The following is a 22,749-nucleotide window of genomic DNA, read 5'->3' as shown; positions in this document are numbered from 1 at the left end:
ATTTACAGATTGTATTTCGTTTCAGTTCAGTATCAAAAGAAACCATCATTTTTTGGCGTATTCAGCACAAGTATCTTATTGTCACGTCATTCACAACACTATTGTTCGTAAATATTGAATGAAAAATGGCCATCCGTGCCTCGCGATTGTAAACAAAGCAAAGAACAACTAGCTGGAAGAGTGTCCGTCATCTTGCAGAGTACAAGTTTTTAGGCCGCCATATTGCGACATCTCTGCTTTGCCGCGCTAACAATTCCCATTTTCTGGCTGTATTTCACGTGAAAGCCGCGTTCTTGTGAATTCTGTGGAAGGTGGTGTGTTTACAAATACGTGCATACTCGTGAATGTGTTGTATACTGTTATTTCTCGTGGTAAAAATGGGACGAAACGTAATTTCCTTTCGCGATCGCATAAATTAATACAAAAGTGAACAGTTCTACGAAAGTGATACGAATATTTTAATGCGCAATTTATGTAATCGCCGTCTGGAGTGAGGAAAAAAAAAAAAAAAAAAAAAAGTACTTGAAAAGCACATTAAATCTGAGGGACATCAGGCTTCAAAAAAAAAAAAGAGTCACCGAGAAATCGGATGAAGAAAAAAGTCCGTAAAACTGCAAGCAACGGTTTCTGGCATGATCGAAAATTGAAAAAACGAGTTTCAATAACATTATTTGTGCACTCTACATCAACTATGGCCATGAACACGGCTAAAAAATATTTATTGTAATTTTAAGTATTCAATTTATTGCACTCATAAGTGCTTAAAAGTTGTTTGGAAACCTGCCAAAATAGGCTATCTTTGTAGTTGTGCTAGATCTTTATTTCTGTGGTTGTTAATAATATATATGTGTATTATTTAATGCTTTTTAAAAATATACTTTTCTTTGGTAATGTAAAATGAGAGAATTGGCTAAATCTTGTTTTTAAAAATGCTACAAAATGCTAAATTTCAAATTCAAAATGCTAAATGTTGTTATTTTAAATGCTATAAATCATCATCTCTAGTCATAAGACATCTTTGATTATTGGCAGTGTTTGAACACGTGTTTCGTCTAACTATATGCAAGGCTAAAAGGCCAAATTGTGCTAGAAATTCAAGGTGGGGTAACTTGAGGGTAATGAACGTGCTTTTTAACATTATGTAAGCTGTATATAATGTTAAATTTCTGCACAGAAAATGAAGCACAAAGCAATTACATTTTTAAAATTATAAATAACCTTTTTTTCTGAGTATATTATTCTGTTGAACGTCGTCAGATAAAAATTAAGGAATTGGAATCAGATTTGAAGAATTGACCCTTTAATTTAATAATTGAAAATGGAATTGGAATCTGTATATTTTAGGAATCGGCCCAACACTACTTAAGACTTTGATTCAAATTGAAAAAAATGGTCTGCACATACCCCTAAATATAGTAGTATGTGATTGTATGCTTGTTGCAGAAGTCAAATATGTATCACATTTAAATAAAATTAGTCTCTCATCCAGAGTACAAAACTACTAATTTGACTTAGCTCAAGTTTTCAAATTTTGGCCTGTCTCTATTAATAATAAAATAAATTAATAACTTATAGCAGTTTCTAAAAGATTATTCCACTTTATATCAAAGTAATAGGCAGAATATACATTCCTACATTTTTGCGTACACACTGACAATATCGAAACCCCATTGGCAGTATTATTTTAAACCAATATATCTGCCACAAAAGGCTACTGCCAAGATGGTTTAGGAAGAGAAAGTATCAGCTAATCACACTGTAGTGGCGAAGTAGTTGGCAGACCAGAGGAAGAGAGCTGGTGGTGACACATGCCTGGACTCGGGCTCCATGATGAGCTGCAAGTACTCTGGAGCTCGCATGCCGGCCCTCTGCTTCACGCTGGGAGACACTGCCACGTAGTTGTGGAGTCTGGCCAGCCGCAACATCATGGACTCAACACGGAACTGCGAGCCAACAGCAATCCACATTCAAAAAAACATTTTAGAAAACGTCATGACATTTTACACTTTATGTACTTCCCCGTACCCAAAGTTAACACTAAAAACTCAGATTTTAACATTTTAACTATTTTAATAAAGCATATTTGATATAACTGATTGAACTACTTTTCAACATTTGCTATCAAATTAATAAAGTGCATAATAGGCATACAATATAAATTTGAATTACTGTTGAACCTATCAGAGTACATTTTTCTGCATTTCACATACTTCTTTGTGGTCACATGTATTGCCTATGAGCTACGCCAATTTTCCAATCCAATATTAATTCTGTGACTTAGGACAGCATTATTGGCACCTACATATTTATAAACTGACTCATAATCGTGATTATGTTCTGTTCTTGTTTTACAGAAATTTTTAAATTTTCTTTAATATTAATTTTTTTAACACAAATACTCTTTTACAAGTTTCACAATGTTTTTTATGAAGGTGATAATGGTTATTAATAGATTTTCATGGTATGATTGTTACATTACAAGTTGGCCCAGCAATACAACCCAGAATAATAACAAAGACATTTCAAAACATACTGTTGTAGATAAGTAAAGATAGTTATTAAGTTTGGTAGAGTTTTTTTTAAAATTTCCTTTGTTTATTAATTTAAATAAAAGAAAAGCTTGATGTCACATAACAAATCAATTACAGTTCAGTCTTTTGGTCAAAGTTTATGAATCTGAAAATTTTTTTTATACTGGTCGGATTGTTCTCTGATAAAAAAAAATTTACAATACATACCAACACAGTTCCAGTTGGTCATCGGAGCTTCCTGTCACTCGATATTAAAAAAAATCAGTTGCCAGCAAGTTATTTTTCACGCCTTAAGTTAATGCGTTGTTCGGAAAAACCCAGCGCGTAGGCACACGGCTACGCAGAATGGACTAGAAGCTTTGTTGGGCGCTGCCTCGCCAGCCAATCAGAACAAACCTTAAAACAGTGCGATGTGATATTTCCAGGCTTTCAGAGAAAAATTCTAGCAGCATATTATTTATTCCCTATATGGTCACGTTCCCGATTCTGCATTGCGATCGGTCAGTTGATTGGCAAACAAGCATGAATTATATTTTGCATAATTTCAAGGATATATGTAGTCCGGTTGTGGGGTTTTTCCCGATATAAATCTCAGAAATAAGTCTCTGAAGGCAGGTAGGCAGGTACCTGGGAACCGCGGGTCAGCACCTCGTGGAACTGGATGCCGAACAGGCGGGCCAGCTCGCTGGTGGTCGCCAGCACGTCCAGCTGCTCCAGCAGACGGACCGTGCCGCGAACACGCTCCGAGTAGTGCTCCACCACGATCCACCGGTAGAGGGGGGTGGGGTGGTTCCACCAGGCCGTCAGGCTGCGGTGCGAGTGCAAGGGACGGCGCTGGTGCAGCACGTGGTAGGCCACGCTCTCGAACGTGTAGCTCTGCAGCGTCACCTGCGGACATGGCCACCCCTGTCCTCCCAGCACTCGTACCAACACAAGTCTACCTCACTCCAACAAATATCAAAGCATGTGTTTAAAAATTTGGCCATTTAATACTATTTGAGATGGGCAGATCAAAATTCAAAAATTTGAGGAGAGTTTCACAGAGCTTTAGGAAATTATTTAAGACATGCAGAGATTGACAATTTTACAAAATGTAAGTTTTAGGAAAACTTAAGAGATGGACTTTCAATTGAACCACACGGTAGAAAATTTAGACAAAAACAATGCAGCAAAAAACTTTTACAAAAAAAAAAAAAAAAAAAAAAAAACCCACCACCACCAGCTTGCGAAAACCTAAAAACAAGGTTGTTCTGCAACCCATTAAATTTTACACCTTCTATGAAAACCACAATCATCGGGTTCATTTTGCGATGCAATAATTTTATTGAGCAAGCTATCAATACTAAGCAACCAAAAATCTTGAATATTTATCATATTTTAAAAGTTTAGTGGTAGGGAAACCAATCTCACTGAAAACAGACCACAGAACTGTGATACTAGTTATAGTATCAAGTGGAGGTCCATCATGCACGAATGGAAATCACAAATTCTTTCAAGTTATTTACTAATTAAATAAATTATTTCAATTCAGATGTGACATTTGCTGAAAAACAGTAAAATATGTAATTTTGTGCACATATTATTTTTTAGTATTATGATATTTATCAGTTTTTGTATTCACTTTTACTACATAATTTACACAAAAATTGCAGAACTGTTAAAAATTAACATCCTACTCCTACTATGACTTAGAACAGTTGTTGCTTGTCCGCGTCCCAATCAAAGCGCACCAGTGTCATTTCCCTTGCCGGGTTTCTATAGTAGGTGCAGGATCCTCTCTGCATCTGGAGGCCGGCAAGGAAGGGCTGGCCATTGCAAAGCAAGACTGGTCTCAGACGAATGAAGGGCTGCCTACGCCCTTCAATACTACTGTGAGTTGACAGTTGACATGCTAGGGCAATTCTCTCAGGCACATCAAGAACGCAGCTGCAAGATTGTGCCTAGCCTTGATTTTTTTGCCGTAACTCCAATCTGTATATACATCCAAGAACAGAAATTTAAATTCTAGAAATGTACGCTATTTTTTTTTCCTTCAGAACCAGAAATCAACATAAATTCTCACCTGGAAAGTTAATCTCAAAAATTTACAAACTTTTATTCTAAAATTTTTTCTAAAGTAGCAGGAATTATTTTTTTAGGAGCGTTTTGTCTTGTGCAGATCAGTTTATCTTTTAGCCCGGTACATACCAAGACGTAAATTTCAAATGTTACTAACCTATACCAAACAACCCATTTACAATATCACTGCATTATATTTATACGTAAAACCATTTGATGAAATGATAAACTACTTGAAGTATCACAATACTCTCCCTCTTATAGAATGATTGAAAAACCAACAAGGAAATTAAGAAGAAAAATTTTTTTTTCAAGATACACGATGTAAACCTTTGAGTTACACATACAGCAAAACGAGCAACGTATCATGTTTGTAGCGTTCCTAAATAAAACTGATGGACCGTGTATTAGAAAATGTTTGAAACATATCAAAATACATTGTTATTGAACTTTATTTTCCTGTGATAAAGATCAATGATCTTTTGCGTAATTTTTTCTGAAATGGCACTGATCAACTTACAGATACAGTTGTGTTTCACGCCAAAATGTTTTTCCTAAAAAATGCTGAGAAAATTTTTTTTTGAAAATGGTCAAAATTGTTGTTTTCCACAAATTTTATGCTTCACCATATTTAGGTATCCCTATATATATATCTATGTATATGTATATGTGTGTGTATGTGTGTGTGTATGTGTGTGTGTGTGTGTGTGTGTGTGTGTGTATATATATATATATATATATATATATATATATATATATATATATATATATATATATAAAATATGTATTTTCATTTCATGAGCTAAGTTTTCCAGATCAGGACATGATATGTATTGTAATTTTATTTACTTTATATATATATATATTTTTTTTTTTTGAAGAAAGGTATTTAAGTACAATATTGTACAGAAATAAACCTTGTAAATTTAAAAGTTTCCAGTGTTGAATTTTTGAATTTAAAACATTTACTCCAAAGTTTTTCTTTGAATCTTTCCCCTCAAATCTCAAATGCTAGAGATTTGGTGGTATTTGAGGATTAAACCAGCAAATACCTACATTTATTTTCATCATTAAATTGGAATTTGTTACAACTTTTTTGCTTTAAAATTTACCAGTGACAAAGAATGTATATAGCACAACATATAATATTTAAAGTGCTACAGTTTTTTTTTTTAAATTTTGAAAATGAGGCTTGATGAACAGCCCACTCACCTGGTGCCTCATGATCCGCCAGACGTCAAGCAAAATACGACCAGCTACACGTGTTTCGCCGCGGCCCTTGTCTTCCTGACTGCTGGCCACGTGGCTATCTTTGACGCTGCCTGGGATGCGGGACACTCGTGGACAGAGGTTTACCCCCAGCACGAAGCTTCTCTGGAAGAGGTAGCCCCATGACAGCATCTCCACCTGCACATGAAGAGCCTCACTTCAAAAACAACAGATGTTCAATATCTGTACAGCAGAACAAGTATTTGTGCTTGATATTCACTAAATAATACATCATATTCAAAGAGATTCAATAAATTATTAAAAAATTTATCAAAAACGCTAACTGCAACCAAAAAATCTTTTAACTACACATACTTTAGTTCGCTTATGCTGTTATTGCAACAGTTGAACACTGTTGCAAACAACTAAATGTAAGAGAAATACAGTAGATTCTCTTTTTTACATATTTCAAGGGACCCGAAAAAATATATGTAAAATGCAGGAATATGTAAAAAGTGGGAAATGCTAAAATTTTTTCAAATTAATATTTAACCGTTATAAATACCATTATATGCAGATAGTATGTACTGTAACGCTGCCCTAATTTATTATGCACTCTCAGGTTTCATTAAATCATGAAAACACTTTGAGGGTTCTTGTTGCTGCTCGCGGCATTGAGTCGACTTTCTTATCTCAGGGTTCTTGTGGGGTTCGCGCCGCGGAAAATAAATAAAAGGAACTAGATATTTAAATAAAATAATGTTGTTACTGGCATTATTTTATTTTATTCAGGAAGCTTTCACTTTCAAGTAGGCACCACGCTCGATCAGTCAGCTTTGATTGTTTCTGTTTTACATCACGCGAAACTGAAATAAATATGTCTACCGCCAACTTCAGATGATACTCCGTTAGAGGGCGTCCCGATATTACGAGCCACGGTTAAAAAAAAAAAAAAACAAAGAGGAGACCTCGTCGAATCCGTGCCAGTCTCTTTCGCCATCCTCCATTTTCTACCCAACTTCCACCCTCGCGCACCAAGCCAAACGCACTACTTTTGAACCCTTCGCAAAATTCTCCTTTAAATACACGATTATGCTAGGCGCACTGAGTAGTAAATTACACCTAAATCACTCTGCCATATCGGACGGTGATTGCCACCAATCACCTGCTCCTCTTATTCAAAAATCCCTATTTTCAAAAAGCCTCCCCTCGAGGCTCAGTCGCGGAGTCACTAACAAAACAAAATTCTCCCTTCCCCTTCTCGCAAACCTCCACAGCCAACCAGCGACGAGCACGCCGAAACAGTTATATGAGCCGCGTCGCCACACAATTCTAAGAAACGCTGACCGGATGCACCGGTGCCAGCCTGTCGCGACTACTAGAACCTTCGTCCCAGATTGCTTAAATTCAAAAAGAAATTCCACATTAAATATGTCTAAAACCGCGGAAGTTACAGAAATTTACTAAGAGAACAAAAATGTACCAAAATAGATAAGCTTTAAATAAATACCCGACAACCTATATTTTACTTCTAATCTAACTTACGTTAAATTTATAAATTACTTAAACTCTGCTCCTCCATTACCAGTGACGATCGCAAATTATTTAAAGGCACGTTAAATAATGACTACAAAAGGTTCAAAAGTTATCATGTTGAAAACAGATTAATTATGGCAAAAAAAAAAAATGTTAAACTTTCAAAGCTAACCGATCTTTTTCATTACTTGTCACTTTAAACAAATTACAATTATTTTACAAGGTACACCAACTTCAAATATTTATGCTTTTCTTCTGCGGGATCAAAATTCCGATATCTAGGCATTTATTTGCTTGCTTGATGCGTCATATGTTCTTCAGGCAACCATACTTCACAAACGCATCAATTTATTGATTTAATGCATTATGATTAACAATTCAAAAAAAAATAAAAAATATACATGTAAATATATAGATATTTATATACTTTACTTAGGTAGCGTGGGCCACGAGATGGTACACCTTACAGTACTAAACAAAGTCAAATGTTACATATTCTCAAGTTTTACACAATAATGAGCACTTCATAATCTCAGACAGTAAAACAAAAACAACCTTAACAGCACTTTAAACAAAATTGTTAATAAAAATTGTTACTATACAATAATTACCTTCAATATCACACTTAGTCAAATACAATCAATATTACTTAAAGCTTTTTGAAGAAGTCTGAAATGTGCGATTGTTTTGAACGGAGTCTGCACAAGTGCTCAATGTCCACTTCAAGTTTGTGCAGGGTCGGAATAAGGTCTTCAGCATTATTGAAACTAGACACAAATTTTTTATGGTACACACCGCCTGAATTGCTTCTGCCTGCGTTGGAATAGGTTCTTCACCATCTTCGTCTTCTTCGCTGTCTTGACAGTCAACAGAAGCATTTTCTGTCAGATGGTTGTCGACGATGTCATTTAAGTCTTCAATTTCTGTTGTTACAACACACTGTCTACTTCTACAAAGTCACTAAATGACACACCAGCTTGCAGTTTTGCCACTTCTTCATCAAGTTGATCATTACTGGATAACTCTTCAACAGCAGTCACTCCAGAAGAAAAGAATCCAGCTTTCTTGAAACAGTTAGCTCTCTGGCTGTACCTTGTTCCACGAATAAGCAATGTTATGAAGTGCATCAAGAACATTGAACTTCAAGGTGGTGGGGTCTTTTCCAGATTCCAGCATGCACAGAGCTTTCTGCACCAATCTTTTCCTGTAGTTTACCTTGAACACATGAATAATGCCCAAGTCTAAAGGTTGCAGGTGGCTGGTGCAGTTAGCAGGAAAAAAGACCAACTTTACATTCCTCAGCTCTATGTGATGTGGATGTGCTGGACACTGGTCAATAAAAAGGACAATTTTACGGTTTTGGCTTCCCATTTTCGCATCCAGTGCATGTAGCTGAGACTCAAAAATGCTACTAGTCATCCAAGCCTTCAAGTTTGATGAATACTTTGTGGGCAATGTTTTTATGTTCCTAAAACATCTGGGATTCTTACTTTTACCAATTACAAATGGTGGCAGCTTTTCACTGCCATCAGAATTTGTCGCAAGAAGAACGGTAAGTCGTAATTTACTGTTTTTTACTCCATGGCAGCGTTCTCCTTTAAAACAGAGTGTTTTGCTTGGCATCACACCATAGAACAGTCCAGTTTCGTCTGCATTAAATACATCCTTTGGTTAGTAGTCCAAGAGATGATGACGTAACTGCTCAGTTTTCCAGGTTTCAACAGTTTGAGTGTTCACACTTTAACTTTCACCACAGATTGTACTGAACACAACATTATTTCTTTCTTTGAATCTGCAAATCCAGCTGTTAGATGCAGTGAAATCTTTGATTCCTAACCTATCAGCTATTTGCCGTGCTTTCTCACGAAGTAAAACACCACTGACGGGAATGTTTGCAGATTGTGCTTCAGTAAACCACTTTTCAAAATCTCTTCCAGCTTCTCGTAAGTTGATGTCCGTACATACTTTCGCTTATTCGCGGTCGCTGCCCCACATTTAACAGAAATTTCTTCCACTGTCTTGCAGTTTCTCAAAATCGTGTTCAGTGTTGAACACGAAATCTTAAGTTCGTTAGCAAGAGAAACTTGGGTACTCACATGTGCATCATAGCGTCTCAAAATGTCCAGTTTTTCTTTTATTGTGAGAGTTTTTCTTACTTTTTTCGGACATCGTGAATACTCCCGCACTAGCAAATTATTTATTTCTGATTTAGGGCAAAAATTTAAATAAAACTAACCTATCACTTGTTATGAATTGGAAAAAAAACGTAGCAGTATCGTTATCGTTGCCATGTTCGGAATTCACTACTGCCAACTGCTTCCAGAAACTTTTTTTTTTTTGGGAATTTGTTAACACAAAATAATTTATTAAAATATAAAATACCATTTATAATTTTTATAAATGATTTACGAATTTTATTTATATTGTTAACACAAACGGCCATTTTATAATTTTAAATCACTAATATTAAGTTGCCAAGAAAAACTTACCTTCAACTAACCATTAAAGTGAAACAAACTTTACCACACACACGAAGACGCAATTTTTGCTGGAATTAATTTTCTTTAAATTATTTTAGTATACGCTCAGTAATCGCGTCTATAACTTTTAATTTAAATTGCGTATATAAATTTATGTATAAATATTTAAACGAATGGCACATTTTGTTTTAACTTTATTTTTCGTTTCTGCATATCACAGAATATTTAGTCGTATGGCCGTATAGTTTACCGTGGCACCTAAAAAAATTTTGAAGTGAAGGTTGTTTACAATAACAAATGAAGGTGTCGCGAGTATGTGCATGGACGTATTAGAAATATGTTCTAATGATAATAATATTCACTTTATTTTATAGTGTTCTTTCTGAACTTTTTCTGATGGTATTCTTACAGATGCTGCGCTGTTGCAACGTAAATTACGGGAAATGCTTCCGCAAATAGCGGGAAAATAATGCATTAATACTATAGGGGAAATGATGGTGCAAATAAAAAAATACGTTAACTACGGGAAAACGCAAATCCCGGGTACGTGAAAAAGAGGTTCTACTGTAACTCAAAAATTCATTTTTTTTTTGTTTCACGTACTGTATTATTTGAAGAGATGCAAGGAAAAACATTACAATATTCCATAAAAATAATTAATCAAATTAATTAACCAGCTGGAAACAGAGGCTATGATGGCAGGACTCCACATTTCCTTTGAGAAAACAAAGTTCGTAACTAGCACAAAGCAAGCAACAAAAGTGTACACAAACATGTTTCAAATAAAATAATTTTTAATACGAACGAAATATCAACAAAGGAACTAATTGCCTTGGGCGCCAGAAAAATATAACATATGAAAAATTAAGAATCTTGAACTAAAATTAGAATATTTATTTTATTAAATTACACATCTCAGAAAGAAAAACCTCGAGTCATAATCAAAACCAAACCAAATATGAGATAACTAAGATTATTCAGTCTATGGTATTTCTTGCATTATATCCGAATGTTAAACAAACAAAAAAATATTAAAATAATGAAATTTAATTAATTCCTCTAAAGTGTTCAAAACGTAAAGTTTTTGGGGTTTTGCTCCGGTTCGCTCACGCACGAGAGTCCCTACTTCAAGACCTCTAGACCTGTGTGTAGACATTATGAAGTGTCTTAAATTAATTAGTAGTTTTACGCCGAAAAGTCACAGTTAATTTAGTTTATCATGAAATTAGGAATGAAACGAACAATGTTTATTAATATCTGGGGTGATGTTCACGGTAATATCCCGTTGGCGTCACTACACGTTGCTAACGCCGGCCATACCTGATAGCTGGACGATTAATTACCGTCTCAAAATCCGCCGTAACTGACGGAAAATTAATGCCTGAGACTGGAATTCAATGTCAGTGCTGCTCCAACAATTCCTCTTGCGGAAGACGTATTTCTTACGACAAAAACACTGAATATTAACTCGCCATATAATAAAATTCCCTGAGGAAATTAACACCACGATAAACTGAATGGTGTCATTTTTCACTCTTTTCTCTTGACTAAATATCGTTGTTAATTAAAACTGACCAATCACGACAGTGACACATACGCGTCCTTGCCATGTAGACCATATTTCATTTTAAAAATATGCAAAGGCATATCGAAACGGTCACCGAACCGTGCACTTTATTTACATGAGGCATTGGCATGACGACGCAGAAAAAGCTGCGCGTGCCGAAGCGGATTAACCACAAACGTAAAATAATAAACAAACAGTTCCAGTCAATCTGCTAATACTGTAGTATTACAAAAGAGCTAGAATTTAACCAGGATAAAATCAAACAGGCAGGTAAATATCTGCCATAAAGAAGCCATTATAATTAGAGTAATAAATAGCAGTTAATTAAGCTTAAGCTAAACGCTATCGACATCAAGTATGTCCCTCACATATGAAACCCAGCAGGGCTCACGAGCTCTAAACTCACGAAGGCACTAAGGGCGACACTGGCTCAAATCACACGCCTCACAGCCTCTATGCACCAGGCACCCAGCTGGCATACAGGATGAGCATGTTTGGCCCCACTAGCACATCAACAGGACAAGACTAGAGCTGTGAAGGTACAAAACAATGGGCCTCTCATGTAGTTACCTCATATCCTGCTATAATGTCTGGATCCCAAGTGCTAACCAGCTGCTCGACTGCCGTCAGCAGCGCCAACTCGTCAGACACTCTCTCCACCTCACAGCTGACGCCCGTTCCTTGAAGTGATGAGCCCACCACTATGACCCCTGCACATGCCACAAACAACAGATTAATAACTTATAGTGACAATTTGTGTATGTGGGGTGATCATCACACAAGAAGGGTTTATCATTAAGTGAAACCTCTGTGACGAGACTAAGATGTTAAGGTACGTTTTTTGAAAGGTTCTTGAAATGGATAAGATTGATTCATTGATTGAAGACATTAAGGTTCTAAAAACATGCAGCAGGATAATGAAAGTGCAGTATTTAACTGTATCTGTGAAAATGAGAAAATAGGAATGATGGCATGCTGTAACATTTAACATGATGTAAATAGACGTAAAGAATTACAATATGAAGTGATTGTAAAGTAAATTTGACTTAAGTTTGTAAACTCACCACAGTGAAAACAGTGTTGGTGATTTACAGCTCATTAACCAAGAGTGGCAAAACCCCATCTCGCAGTCATATGAAAAAAGGCGATCCGATACGGAAACATTAAAATATTATCATATCTCAATAAGTAAATACAGTAAATGAATACCAGCTTTCACAAAGCCTGAGCCAAACGCGATGTAGCACTGTCACTATCACTATCACTATTGTCCGTAGCACTGTTACTTGTTGAAAGGAATTTGTCATCAACACTATCGTCATGGAAATTTACTAAGAACTGGTCTATTGCCGTCAATATTATGCAGTCCCTCTTCCAGTATTCATCTTCTATTTTTTCAACATGATTGAAGTAGTTTACCCAGTCATCCTTTGTTACGGAGTTAACAGCATCCAGCATCTGAACTGCTTGCGCAAAAAACTCTTCAATGGTATTACATTTCCGAATGCACCTCTTTTTGCCCATGCTAATTCAATAGCGTTAAACTTACACATGTATAGTGGGAGTCAAAGGACATGACAATCTATTTTTAAGTCGATCAACCCAAAAAAATTCTCATTTGGTTTATGTTTTTCTACAAGTTCCATCAACAAACATTTAATTATTTTTCAATAACACTCTACACCTCTGTATTTTAGCCATATAATCATTTGGTTTCTTGTACTGATTTCAAAGGAGGGTTATTGTCTTGTTTGGAGTGGTATGGCACATTACCCATCACTACAGCAGATGACAGCAATTTTAATATTCGAGGGCATCATACCAGAAGGACGTATCAACGAAAATGCAAGTTTACAGGGGATTATGCACATATGCCCATCTAGCATGACCTGATTTGCTTTTCTTATTATATGCCATAATGTAATAGTTCACCACCACCTAATCTAATCACATTGACCAGGCGCCCTTCTGCCAGAACATTTATCACATTATTAGATACCCTTACGCCAATTATCTCAATATTGCAAAAAGTGTTGATAAGCCCTTCTGGTATGATGCCCTCGAAAAGTGTGGACAGCCATCCAGTAGCCTTCATTTCCCCGTGATAATCTCAGACTGTCATACCTGACTCAGCTAGTTCGATCAACAAACACAGCCTGTCTTCGCACTGTTTCTAAAAGAAGCTTATACTTCGCAATAATCTTTTGAACAATGAAGGGCTCCACTGCCAAACCTATCTTTTCCTTTAATACGAGAATCACTTTGCACATTGTGGGAACAACTTTCTTTAATTGTTTGATTCATTAAATGGATTGTATCTATTATGACACGTTGATTGAAGCTGTCAATCTCAATCTTGCCTTTTTTACATGGCCTGTACATAAAAAAAATACGCTGTAGCAATCTGAATTATCAAAAATAAATAAAAACATGCATGTCTGTTATATTCTGCACACATCACATAGCCAACGATAAATACACATTTTTTTACATAACTGATGCACATTACACAGGTATTAAATGCATGACTTACCTCTTTTTTTCGCCTGGTGTTGTATGTGGTTCATTTAGCACTGCAATTTCTTTCTTTCAAATATGCATCACTGTTGCTTTGCTTAAATCTAAATAATTAGCAGCATATCACGTCACTTTGTAAATAGGAATGCAAAGGCATTTTTCACGAGCTTCTTGATCACAGATTCATTGATATGACTTTACTAATTAAATTATTTTACTCTCTTAGCTGTAAATCACCTTATTTCTTTTCCTACGCTTTACAATCAGCTCCACTACTCGTCGCACACTACCTGCCAATATACTTCACACAGTTAGTAATGCAGGTATGGAGGGAGAATCCCTCCACTGCAATACACTCCTTTATCTTTCTTCCCCCGCCCGTCATCCACTCTGCCCTGAAAGCTAGTAAGATTCCTGGCCTCTACAGTACAACCAAGTATTACGAGAGACTTCCGCCATGTTGTGCTTTTTTATGTTTGTTGGAGCTGAGCCAAAAGAAACGTTCACAAATAATAAAGTCAGAAAAATAACATGCTCACTTAGGCATGAATGTGACAGTGTACCTTGACGTAATGGAGGCTGGCCAGGGATGTCCCGGTAGACCTCATAGAAGACCGCCTGGATGGGGTCCAACTGCGGGTCTGGCCGTAAGTCCCCACGGGTGCTCACGTGCAGCTCCACTGACAGGAGGGTTAGGAACGTGTGCTACAACAGCACAGTCTTGCACTCATACACACATCTGTCAATGCGTATATGCTCTCCTTAAAATATTCAAATGCTTGCAATTGAAAACTTAACACAAATTCAAGTTTAATACGTGAAGTTATGGTTTTACGTTGTTTACAGTTATGCACAGAGAATAAGGCCAACAGGACTCTAAAACTATATTGTGTTACACACCGAGTGGAAACTGACTTGGTGCTTTTAAGTCAAACAACAAACCTCAACACATGTGTGACACCTCAGATATCACTGCCATGAATCTATTAATGTTTAAAATCTCTAGTTTGATTTTTGAGGCTTACTAATGTTCAAGATATGTAAAAGTGACCAATAGACCCCAAAAATCTGGACCCAGATGGAAATGACACAAGTAACAAGCGTGAGTGCGGAAACAGGACAGTTACCTGAGCGCTGGGACGCGCATCCTGCAGGTTGTTGAACGACAGCAGGAAGGCGTGGGTGTTGTCCGGGGTGGTCCCTGCCACCTGGCAGCAGGACGCGGGGCGTGGGGAGTCTGCCAGCGCCTGGCGAAGCTGGGTCCTCAGCAGCTGCTTGCGGAGCACTGACGCCTGCACACAACCACCCCCATGCCCCGTGCTGTCACGTTCTCGTCCAGCAGCGGCAGACCAGCGCCACTGTTGGATTACGTCTCACCACTCATTTATTTGCCTCTGTTGAACACGTGGAGTCAAAAAGTTAAGGAGTGGTTGCTTGGTGTAGATTCTGAAGTCAGTTTGCATTTTAGGACATGCCCACTCGCATGGCCTAAACAAAGAATGGTAACAAACTTTGTCTAATGGCGCAAAAGGAATAAATTAATGAGGGTCGTAGAAATGTCGTATTGTTCTTATTGTTGTGGAAAAACAGCTGAAAAACAGACTGAAATTACATTTAACACACACACATGCACACATATACACATGCACAAAATTAGTGAAATGTTTTGCGAAAACAATTATTGTACCAAAGACTGGAATATTTTCTGTTTGGTTGTCACAAAAACATCTCATTTTTACCACCAAGTAAAGCTTAAAGTTTAGTAATGCAACGAGAAGTATATTTTCTGTAGCTTTTTATGATAAAGTTGAACATTTTATGAGCATAATTTTTTTTTCTTCAGTAGATAGAAACTTAGGAATAAAATTCCACAACAAAATAGCAAATAAAGATCTCAAGTGTAAAAAATAAAGTGTAAACAAGCTGAGCCCAACCACGTTGTGTACTGAAATGAAATTTGAGTGTGCCTCATGCTGTTATCTGCAACTTGAAAAGCCTTATGTATGCAAATGAAGGATGAGATACGCTAACAAGAGACTGTCGACAGCCTGGTGGTCATTGTGAAGAGAGGGGCAAGGGTATAAAAAAAAACCACTGTGCCACAATGTTGCACAAGGATCTGGGAATCAGCAACATGACTAACGTTCCTGGAGTCGTTACAAGAAGACATATTTTACTGTGGTGAAACTGAGAAGTGTGTGTTGCAGCGCACAAAGAATAGTGACATCATTTCTGTTTCCCCCAACAAATCCCACAGTGCTAATAGCAGTCCTCTGGCACTTACAGTGGAGTGGTCTGGACAATAAACTGGCCTTCCTGCTGTGGTCAGTGGTTGAAAATTGCTAGCTGATACTTTTTGGAGAAAAACATAAATGCACACAATGGGATGTAGGCAAAGCGAAGAGATAGAGCTGAACGTATATTGTCTTATCGTATACTCACTTGACCATATGACTTAATGTAAATTTCTGGAAGATGATTTTATTAGTTATATATTATAATAGCAGACCTGCCAACATTCAAATTTAAAAAATCATGAGGTCCTCGATAAAAATTTTCAGGCCCATAAATACAAGTTAGAAATAAAAAACAACAAATGAAAATCTTTAAATTAAGTGACATACCTGTACATATGTTACATGGTCTCTGCTTCAAAATTTATTTCAACAAATTATAGGTTGCAGATTTAATTTAGTTGAACATAATTTAGCGCTGTTGTGTAGTGATCATGCAGGGCCGCATAAAAAAAGATGTAAAATAACATTCTGCTCGTGTAACACTATTATCACTGTTCACAGCAAAATTAATTTTTTTATTGGAAGCAATACACTTCACGTGTTAGTAGTGTTTTTTTGTAGCGACATGTTTCACAATGTCTCCTCTTCCACTATGCGAGATAGAAAAATCAGCACGGCACATGCTACAAAACGCAAAATTGCTTCCTTTACGTGACTCGAGTATTGATGGAAACTCGTTACTGTAAGCTTTCATAAAACTTGTTTTGTAACTTTTACAAACAAAATCTTGGGGCCCCAAAAAATCGTGAGGAAACACTATTTTGGCGTGAGGGCGTGAGATGAACCTTAAAATCGTGAGCCTCACACCAAAATCGTGAGAGTTGGCAGGTATGTAATAGTCATAATACAATTTAATTCAAAACATCTACTTTTAAGTGAGTTTTCTTTATATTAAGTATGCTCCTTGCCTGCACTGACATGATTCTGAATAAATTAAAATATTATGCTGTTGTAATATCTGAAATAATGTTGCATGCAACACACTAGGCACAAAGTGCAACCAGCACATGGCTTACACACACCTGCGAGTTGTGCAGCGGGGAAATGGAGCTGTTGTTTTCTCCCCGCCCTCTCTCGCCAGCGAAGCTGAACGGCGTGCTGTGGGCCGGAGCTGGGGAGGCCGGACTCAGCTTCAGCTCCTCGTCCGAGCGGTCGTCTCCGGGGCTGCACGGAACCAACACCCGCCTGCGGTCGGGGCCCGTGTCCAGTTCCGGAGACACCGAGTCCCGCTGCGTGGCGGGACGGTACCGAAGCTGCAGGACCATGTTCCCCACCTGCACGGGGCCTGTCACATCCCGGGGGTCGCTGTAGAAGGGCTCCAGGAACTGGTGCCTGGGCTGCGGGCTCGGCGGCAACAGCCCCAGGGAACCCAGGGAGTCGTGACTGCCCCCGGACTCGGCCGGGCTCAGCAGCGTCGTCTCGTAGAAACTGATGATTCCCTCATCCTCCTCGCTGTCCTCTGGTCTGTGCTGGGATCCCTCATCTCGTTCATCGACACCTGCTGCACTCTCCAAGTCTTTCTGCTCCCTCCACTGTAGCTTACCGCTGCTGATCGCGCAGACACTACCATTACTGCTGGCGTTACTGGTCTTGCAGACACCACTCTTACACGCATCGCTCGATAAGGAACTTGATTCCGCTAACATGTCTAAGCTGCTTCTACGTAAAATTTTGATTGATTTTTTCTTGTCGGAAAATTGTTGCTGTTGCAAATGACTAATCGAAAATTTTAGTTTCTTTCTTACAGATCTATGGTTTGTAGCACCAACCATTTCAACAGGTCCTCCTTGTACTTTATCACAGGCACTTGAATATAAAAAATCTCTATCACTAAACTGTACAATTTTTGGCTTTTCATCACTTGAAGTTCTTGGAGGAACTATCACCCGTTCAACAATCTCATCCTTCATCAAAACATCAGCATCCTTTACAGCATAGCTATAAAAATGAAAATATACATATACCTATATATTACATTTCAAAACACAATGAAACATAACTAAGAATGAAAAACATTTGTCACACCAATTACTTACTGGCTATTGGTTTCAATCATTATAAAATATTTAGTTTGTCATCTGCTGCACAGGCTTCCTCAAACATCAAGAAATATGTTTAGACGTTTAGGGATGATGATGTGTCATCTAAAGATTTTTTTTGGCCTATGGTATGGAAAACCATTAATATTCATTAATTAAGGGTTGTTGCAATTTATCATTGGCAATTTAAACAAGTGTAAATAATGTACAAGCACTTGCTAAAAACAAGATAGTAACCCCATTTTCAAGATTTTGCTTACTATTTAATGTTTCCCAAAACTCATAATTTTCCTTGAACAAACAATAGCTGCCACAGGCATTGTATTACAATGTCTAGTGCGGAGCAACACCACTTGCACTGCCAAGCACCCCTAAATAGCCCAGAGCAACAATTATCAGGTACATACAGCCTAAGGATGGAGATGACCACTGTGTGAATGTATCAGTGCTCAAAGTTAACATGCAAATAAATGTCAACCCTATGATCCAGAAAGCACACTCCAAACTTTCAGAAACAATGCAATGTGGAAAAGAGCATAGTGTTTCTACTTATTGGTAGTTTTAAGTTATTTAATGTTCCATAAAAAGAAATTAAACAATTATTTTGATAGTATTTTTTTTATACCTACTGCTGTATTATATTGTTGCTGCTGATAGAATTGATGTGCATGTTACCCTAAAATGTGTTCTGAGTCAACACACTACTACTCCTGAAGGAAGACTGAGTGAGTTGCTGTAGGCATCCAGCTTATACCCTTCCGAGTATATAGTGGTGAGCATTTAATGTAGTTGCTCCTCTGCCAACTTATGGTTAAAGATAGTTACATAACTATCAATATGATTTCATAATTGGTAGAAACATAGTTTTATTCCAAATAATTCTCTAGTAGTGCAGGCATAGATTGCAACTTAAAAAAAAAAAAATTAACTACAGTTGGTTCTCTTTAATTCAATATTCTTTAGTATGGCACATTCTTAAATTCAACACTGAGTGTATTGCTTGCATTCAGAAGATACTTCCCGGTGGTTAGACGTCAGTTTTGTAAAATATTACAACTGTGTACTTGAAGTATACTGCCATAGAGCTGCTTATTACAATTTGTTTTAAATATATTTGAACGGTAAATTAATTTTTTCTTCGTATCCCCAGTAAATTTATTCTGATGATAGATAACCAAGCAAGATAGATAATTCAGTATGGCCACGGTTCCAAACACGCCGGATTAAAGACGAACAAAAGTATGGTCATTCATATGAATTGTATAGGTTCTGTATGCTTTTAAAGCTTTGTTAATTATTATTTATTCTAAAAGCGTATAGTTTTGTATTAGTTTGTTAGCTAGGTTGCCACACATATAAACATAATTTTTAGCTTTTTATTTTACTTATATTTGAATTTATTTCAGTAGTTTTTGCAATTCATTATAGAACATTGTTGGCATTTCGGTAATGACATTAGCATGGGATTGACCAGAATACACGCGGAGCTGTAAATTATCTGTCATACAGTACAGCAGACTCCTGATTATCCGGTTTGCGGGTTAACCATTCCATATTACACTTTCTTAAATCATAAACACAAAAATAATTTTTAAATTTTTATTTCTGTGCCCAAACAATGTCATTGGCACTTGAGTAGCATTAAATACAATATAAAGAATTAGTAATGAAACGAGTTAATAATGTGATGAATCAACAAACAATATTTTGCTCCTTCCTCAATAGCTGTTCGCTTCCTTCATTGCATATTTATTTCCAACGCCGCCCGTGTGTTCAGCCAATATTTACATTCCACCATCCCACTTAAGCATGTCCGCAGTAGCTCTGGAGAAAAATGTCACAAGCTTTTAGGACTAGTTTATCTCACACGTACTAGGATGCGCTAGTGACAAATCATGACAAAAGCATTTATTAAACAACAGAGTCAGGAATTATGTTAACAGGTTAAATATCTTTCTAATAATAGAAAACATTAAATTTTTGCTTTTTAAAATCTTGCTATAACTGAAGGTAAATTCCTGTGATGCTGCTTTATGTAAATAAAGTAGCAAAATTCAGAAAATACTTGTATTCCAACACTAAAGACATTCCTCTATTCACCCTGAAAACAGTGTTTCTAAATTCTGACTGGTTTCTGAAAAATCACTGTTTTTAGGTTATATTACGATACCTGTGCATTGAAGCAGCCGCCGCAATATTAGCTTTCCCGTGTGGGTCTGTGAGTGTATGTTTTGGTGAACTTTAGTCAAATATTGAAAATAGTCAATTAGGTTAGGTTAGCTACATTAAAAATACTTTAAAACATTATGGATGGTTGATCAGACTACTATAAAATATTTTTAATGGTTGCTTAGGAATTACCCATTTAAGATGTCGCTATTCTGCCCTAACAAACCATTCACACAATTTCAAAGAATTTTTAATGTAGCTAACCTAATCAGCTGTCCACACTTTTTTTTAAGTATTTTAAACATAGCTCGACTATTCTCCAATTTATGTAGCTATACTATCCTCATCAATGGTCCAAAATATTTTTTTGTATTTTTAATGCAGTTGAAGCTAATCTAAATGACCATCCTCAGGAGGTCACAAATTTGTAATATTTATACCAAATATGCATGAACGTGGCCTCGGAATGGACTATTGTGATGTTAGGTTTGCTGATCCTGTGATTCTCCATATACAAGAACTTACAAAAAAAAATGATGATGGCTGCATCAATGCACACTGTGATTTCTCAGAAACCAGTAGGAATTTAGGTGTTAACGCTGTTTTCAGAGTCAATTAGAAGGTATTTAGTTTTCAAAAAAATAATTTTCGTAATTTATTATTTTATTCACAGAAATACTGCAATGTAAGAATAATATCTAAATGAAATATATCTCCTATGTCAATAAAATTATTATTTTGTACCTCAGAAACATTGGTAGGGCTTACATAGGAAAAAAAAAATGTTATGCCTAAGCCCTATTATGTAAACGTAAATTTAATTTCAGGTTATTTTGTCTCAAAATGTTATTCAAAATTTATTTAAATGTACTTCAAATGTATTTAGACATATATTAGTACTGTAAATTAATTTTAACAGTAGTACTATCTTGATTAAAATGGTAGACAGCAAGAGCACTTACCTGATTGTAAAACAAATTATTTTTATTAATAAACTTGATGGAAAAAAATGTATTTGACCAGTACTGTTAGCGCTCTGTTTTACTGGAATAAATTAGAGCATTACTTCTAGGAGTGGGTGTTACAGTGTTTGTATACATAACCAGGATAAAAAATATTTAATCAAAGTTTTTTTCCTGACATTGCTTTAACCGTGTTTTCCAGTTATCGGTGGACTTCTTGCCAGTCACTATCCCATATAATCGGGCGTCTACTGTAGCTCGCAGAGATTAGTTTTTGTATCCAATCTGAATGAGTTACGTATTTATGTACAACCTTATACAGAAAATTTCTAGGTACTGTAACAATTAATTGTTCAGAGCTGTGTTATGACTGGTTGGTTGAGCCCAGTGACCACTTAATTCATGCCTGAGTAGAAGCCACAATGTTGTCCATTTAGTTGTTTACTGGACTACCGAATTGGCAGTGCGATTGTTGCACAGCGACTCAAAAATGTAATATAACTGTGGGATTTTTCATTGATGGTCTTTTTCTTTTCCCCCCTTCAAAATTATTTTTACCACTTTCAGTATTGATGAATAGTAACAGTTTTTGTTTCAAATTGCAATTTATTTTTGGCGCGTATGTAAAGAAAAATCTGTAAATAGTATGAGTATTGGTATGTATTTTTGCAAATGTTTATTAACACAGAAAAAATTTCAAAAAGTTTTTGAACACCTTTCTTCACTCTACAATTCATCCTAAATTCAAGTGAAGGAATTAGTATTCAAATTCAAAACTTTTATGTATTCTGCTTACACATTTAGCCAGAACAATCTGACTCGATAAAAGCACAATAAACAGGTGACAACATCAACATAAGAGGAAGGTAAAAAAAAATGATTTAATTAATGAAAATAAATCAAAAACTACCCACAACCCAAAACAGAGAGAAAAAGAAGTACCACTATTTAACATCAGAAATAAAATAAAAAATCTTCATAGTAAAAATTAACATAGCAAAACAGAAAATAGATACAATCAAGACTCTTGTATGGACACAAAACTATAATGTGGACATTTGCCTCTACAGATATAAATGCTTGTCTGCAAACTGCTGATGCAGCTGCTCGATGCTGGAGCTAGAACAACTACAGTGAGAGGTGTTTAATCCGGCATTCTAAGGTTCATCACATTCCGTAACCATGCACCAATCTAGCAGCTCGTGTTCAGATTTAATCACGTGGGTACCTGCTGTTGACCATAGCTGCCAGGTTGCGCTACTGCACCAACTGCATTTTTTGTTTGCTCAGACTTCGTCATTAATGTCGGTTTTCATTTCAGTAAGTGTTTCCCATCTTCTAGTGCATTGGATTTTGCATTTCACTGGTATTTTCATAATGATTT

At 36.5% G+C, this 22,749-nt stretch overlaps 1 protein-coding gene across 2 annotated transcripts in view; it reads right to left on the bottom strand.

The window, feature by feature from the left end:
* LOC134542336 (uncharacterized) overlaps nucleotides 1–22,749 on the bottom strand; it is a 178,061-nt gene that overhangs the window by 63,052 nt on the left and 92,260 nt on the right. For both annotated transcript variants that reach the window (XM_063386486.1, XM_063386487.1), the window contains 7 exons: nucleotides 17,218–18,133; nucleotides 15,026–15,190; nucleotides 14,462–14,603; nucleotides 11,952–12,091; nucleotides 5,802–5,996; nucleotides 3,159–3,419; nucleotides 1,813–1,943 (listed from right to left, as the gene is read on the bottom strand). In XM_063386486.1, coding sequence (XP_063242556.1) covers nucleotides 1,813–1,943; nucleotides 3,159–3,419; nucleotides 5,802–5,996; nucleotides 11,952–12,091; nucleotides 14,462–14,603; nucleotides 15,026–15,190; nucleotides 17,218–18,133 — 1,950 coding nt within the window. The remainder of the gene's footprint in view (nucleotides 1–1,812; nucleotides 1,944–3,158; nucleotides 3,420–5,801; nucleotides 5,997–11,951; nucleotides 12,092–14,461; nucleotides 14,604–15,025; nucleotides 15,191–17,217; nucleotides 18,134–22,749) is intronic.

The sequence above is a fragment of the Bacillus rossius genome (assembly GCF_032445375.1).
Source record: "Bacillus rossius redtenbacheri isolate Brsri chromosome 4 unlocalized genomic scaffold, Brsri_v3 Brsri_v3_scf4_2, whole genome shotgun sequence".
In the NCBI taxonomy this organism is placed as follows: Eukaryota; Metazoa; Arthropoda; class Insecta; order Phasmatodea; family Bacillidae; genus Bacillus; species Bacillus rossius.
This window is presented reverse-complemented; position numbering and strand designations above follow the sequence as displayed.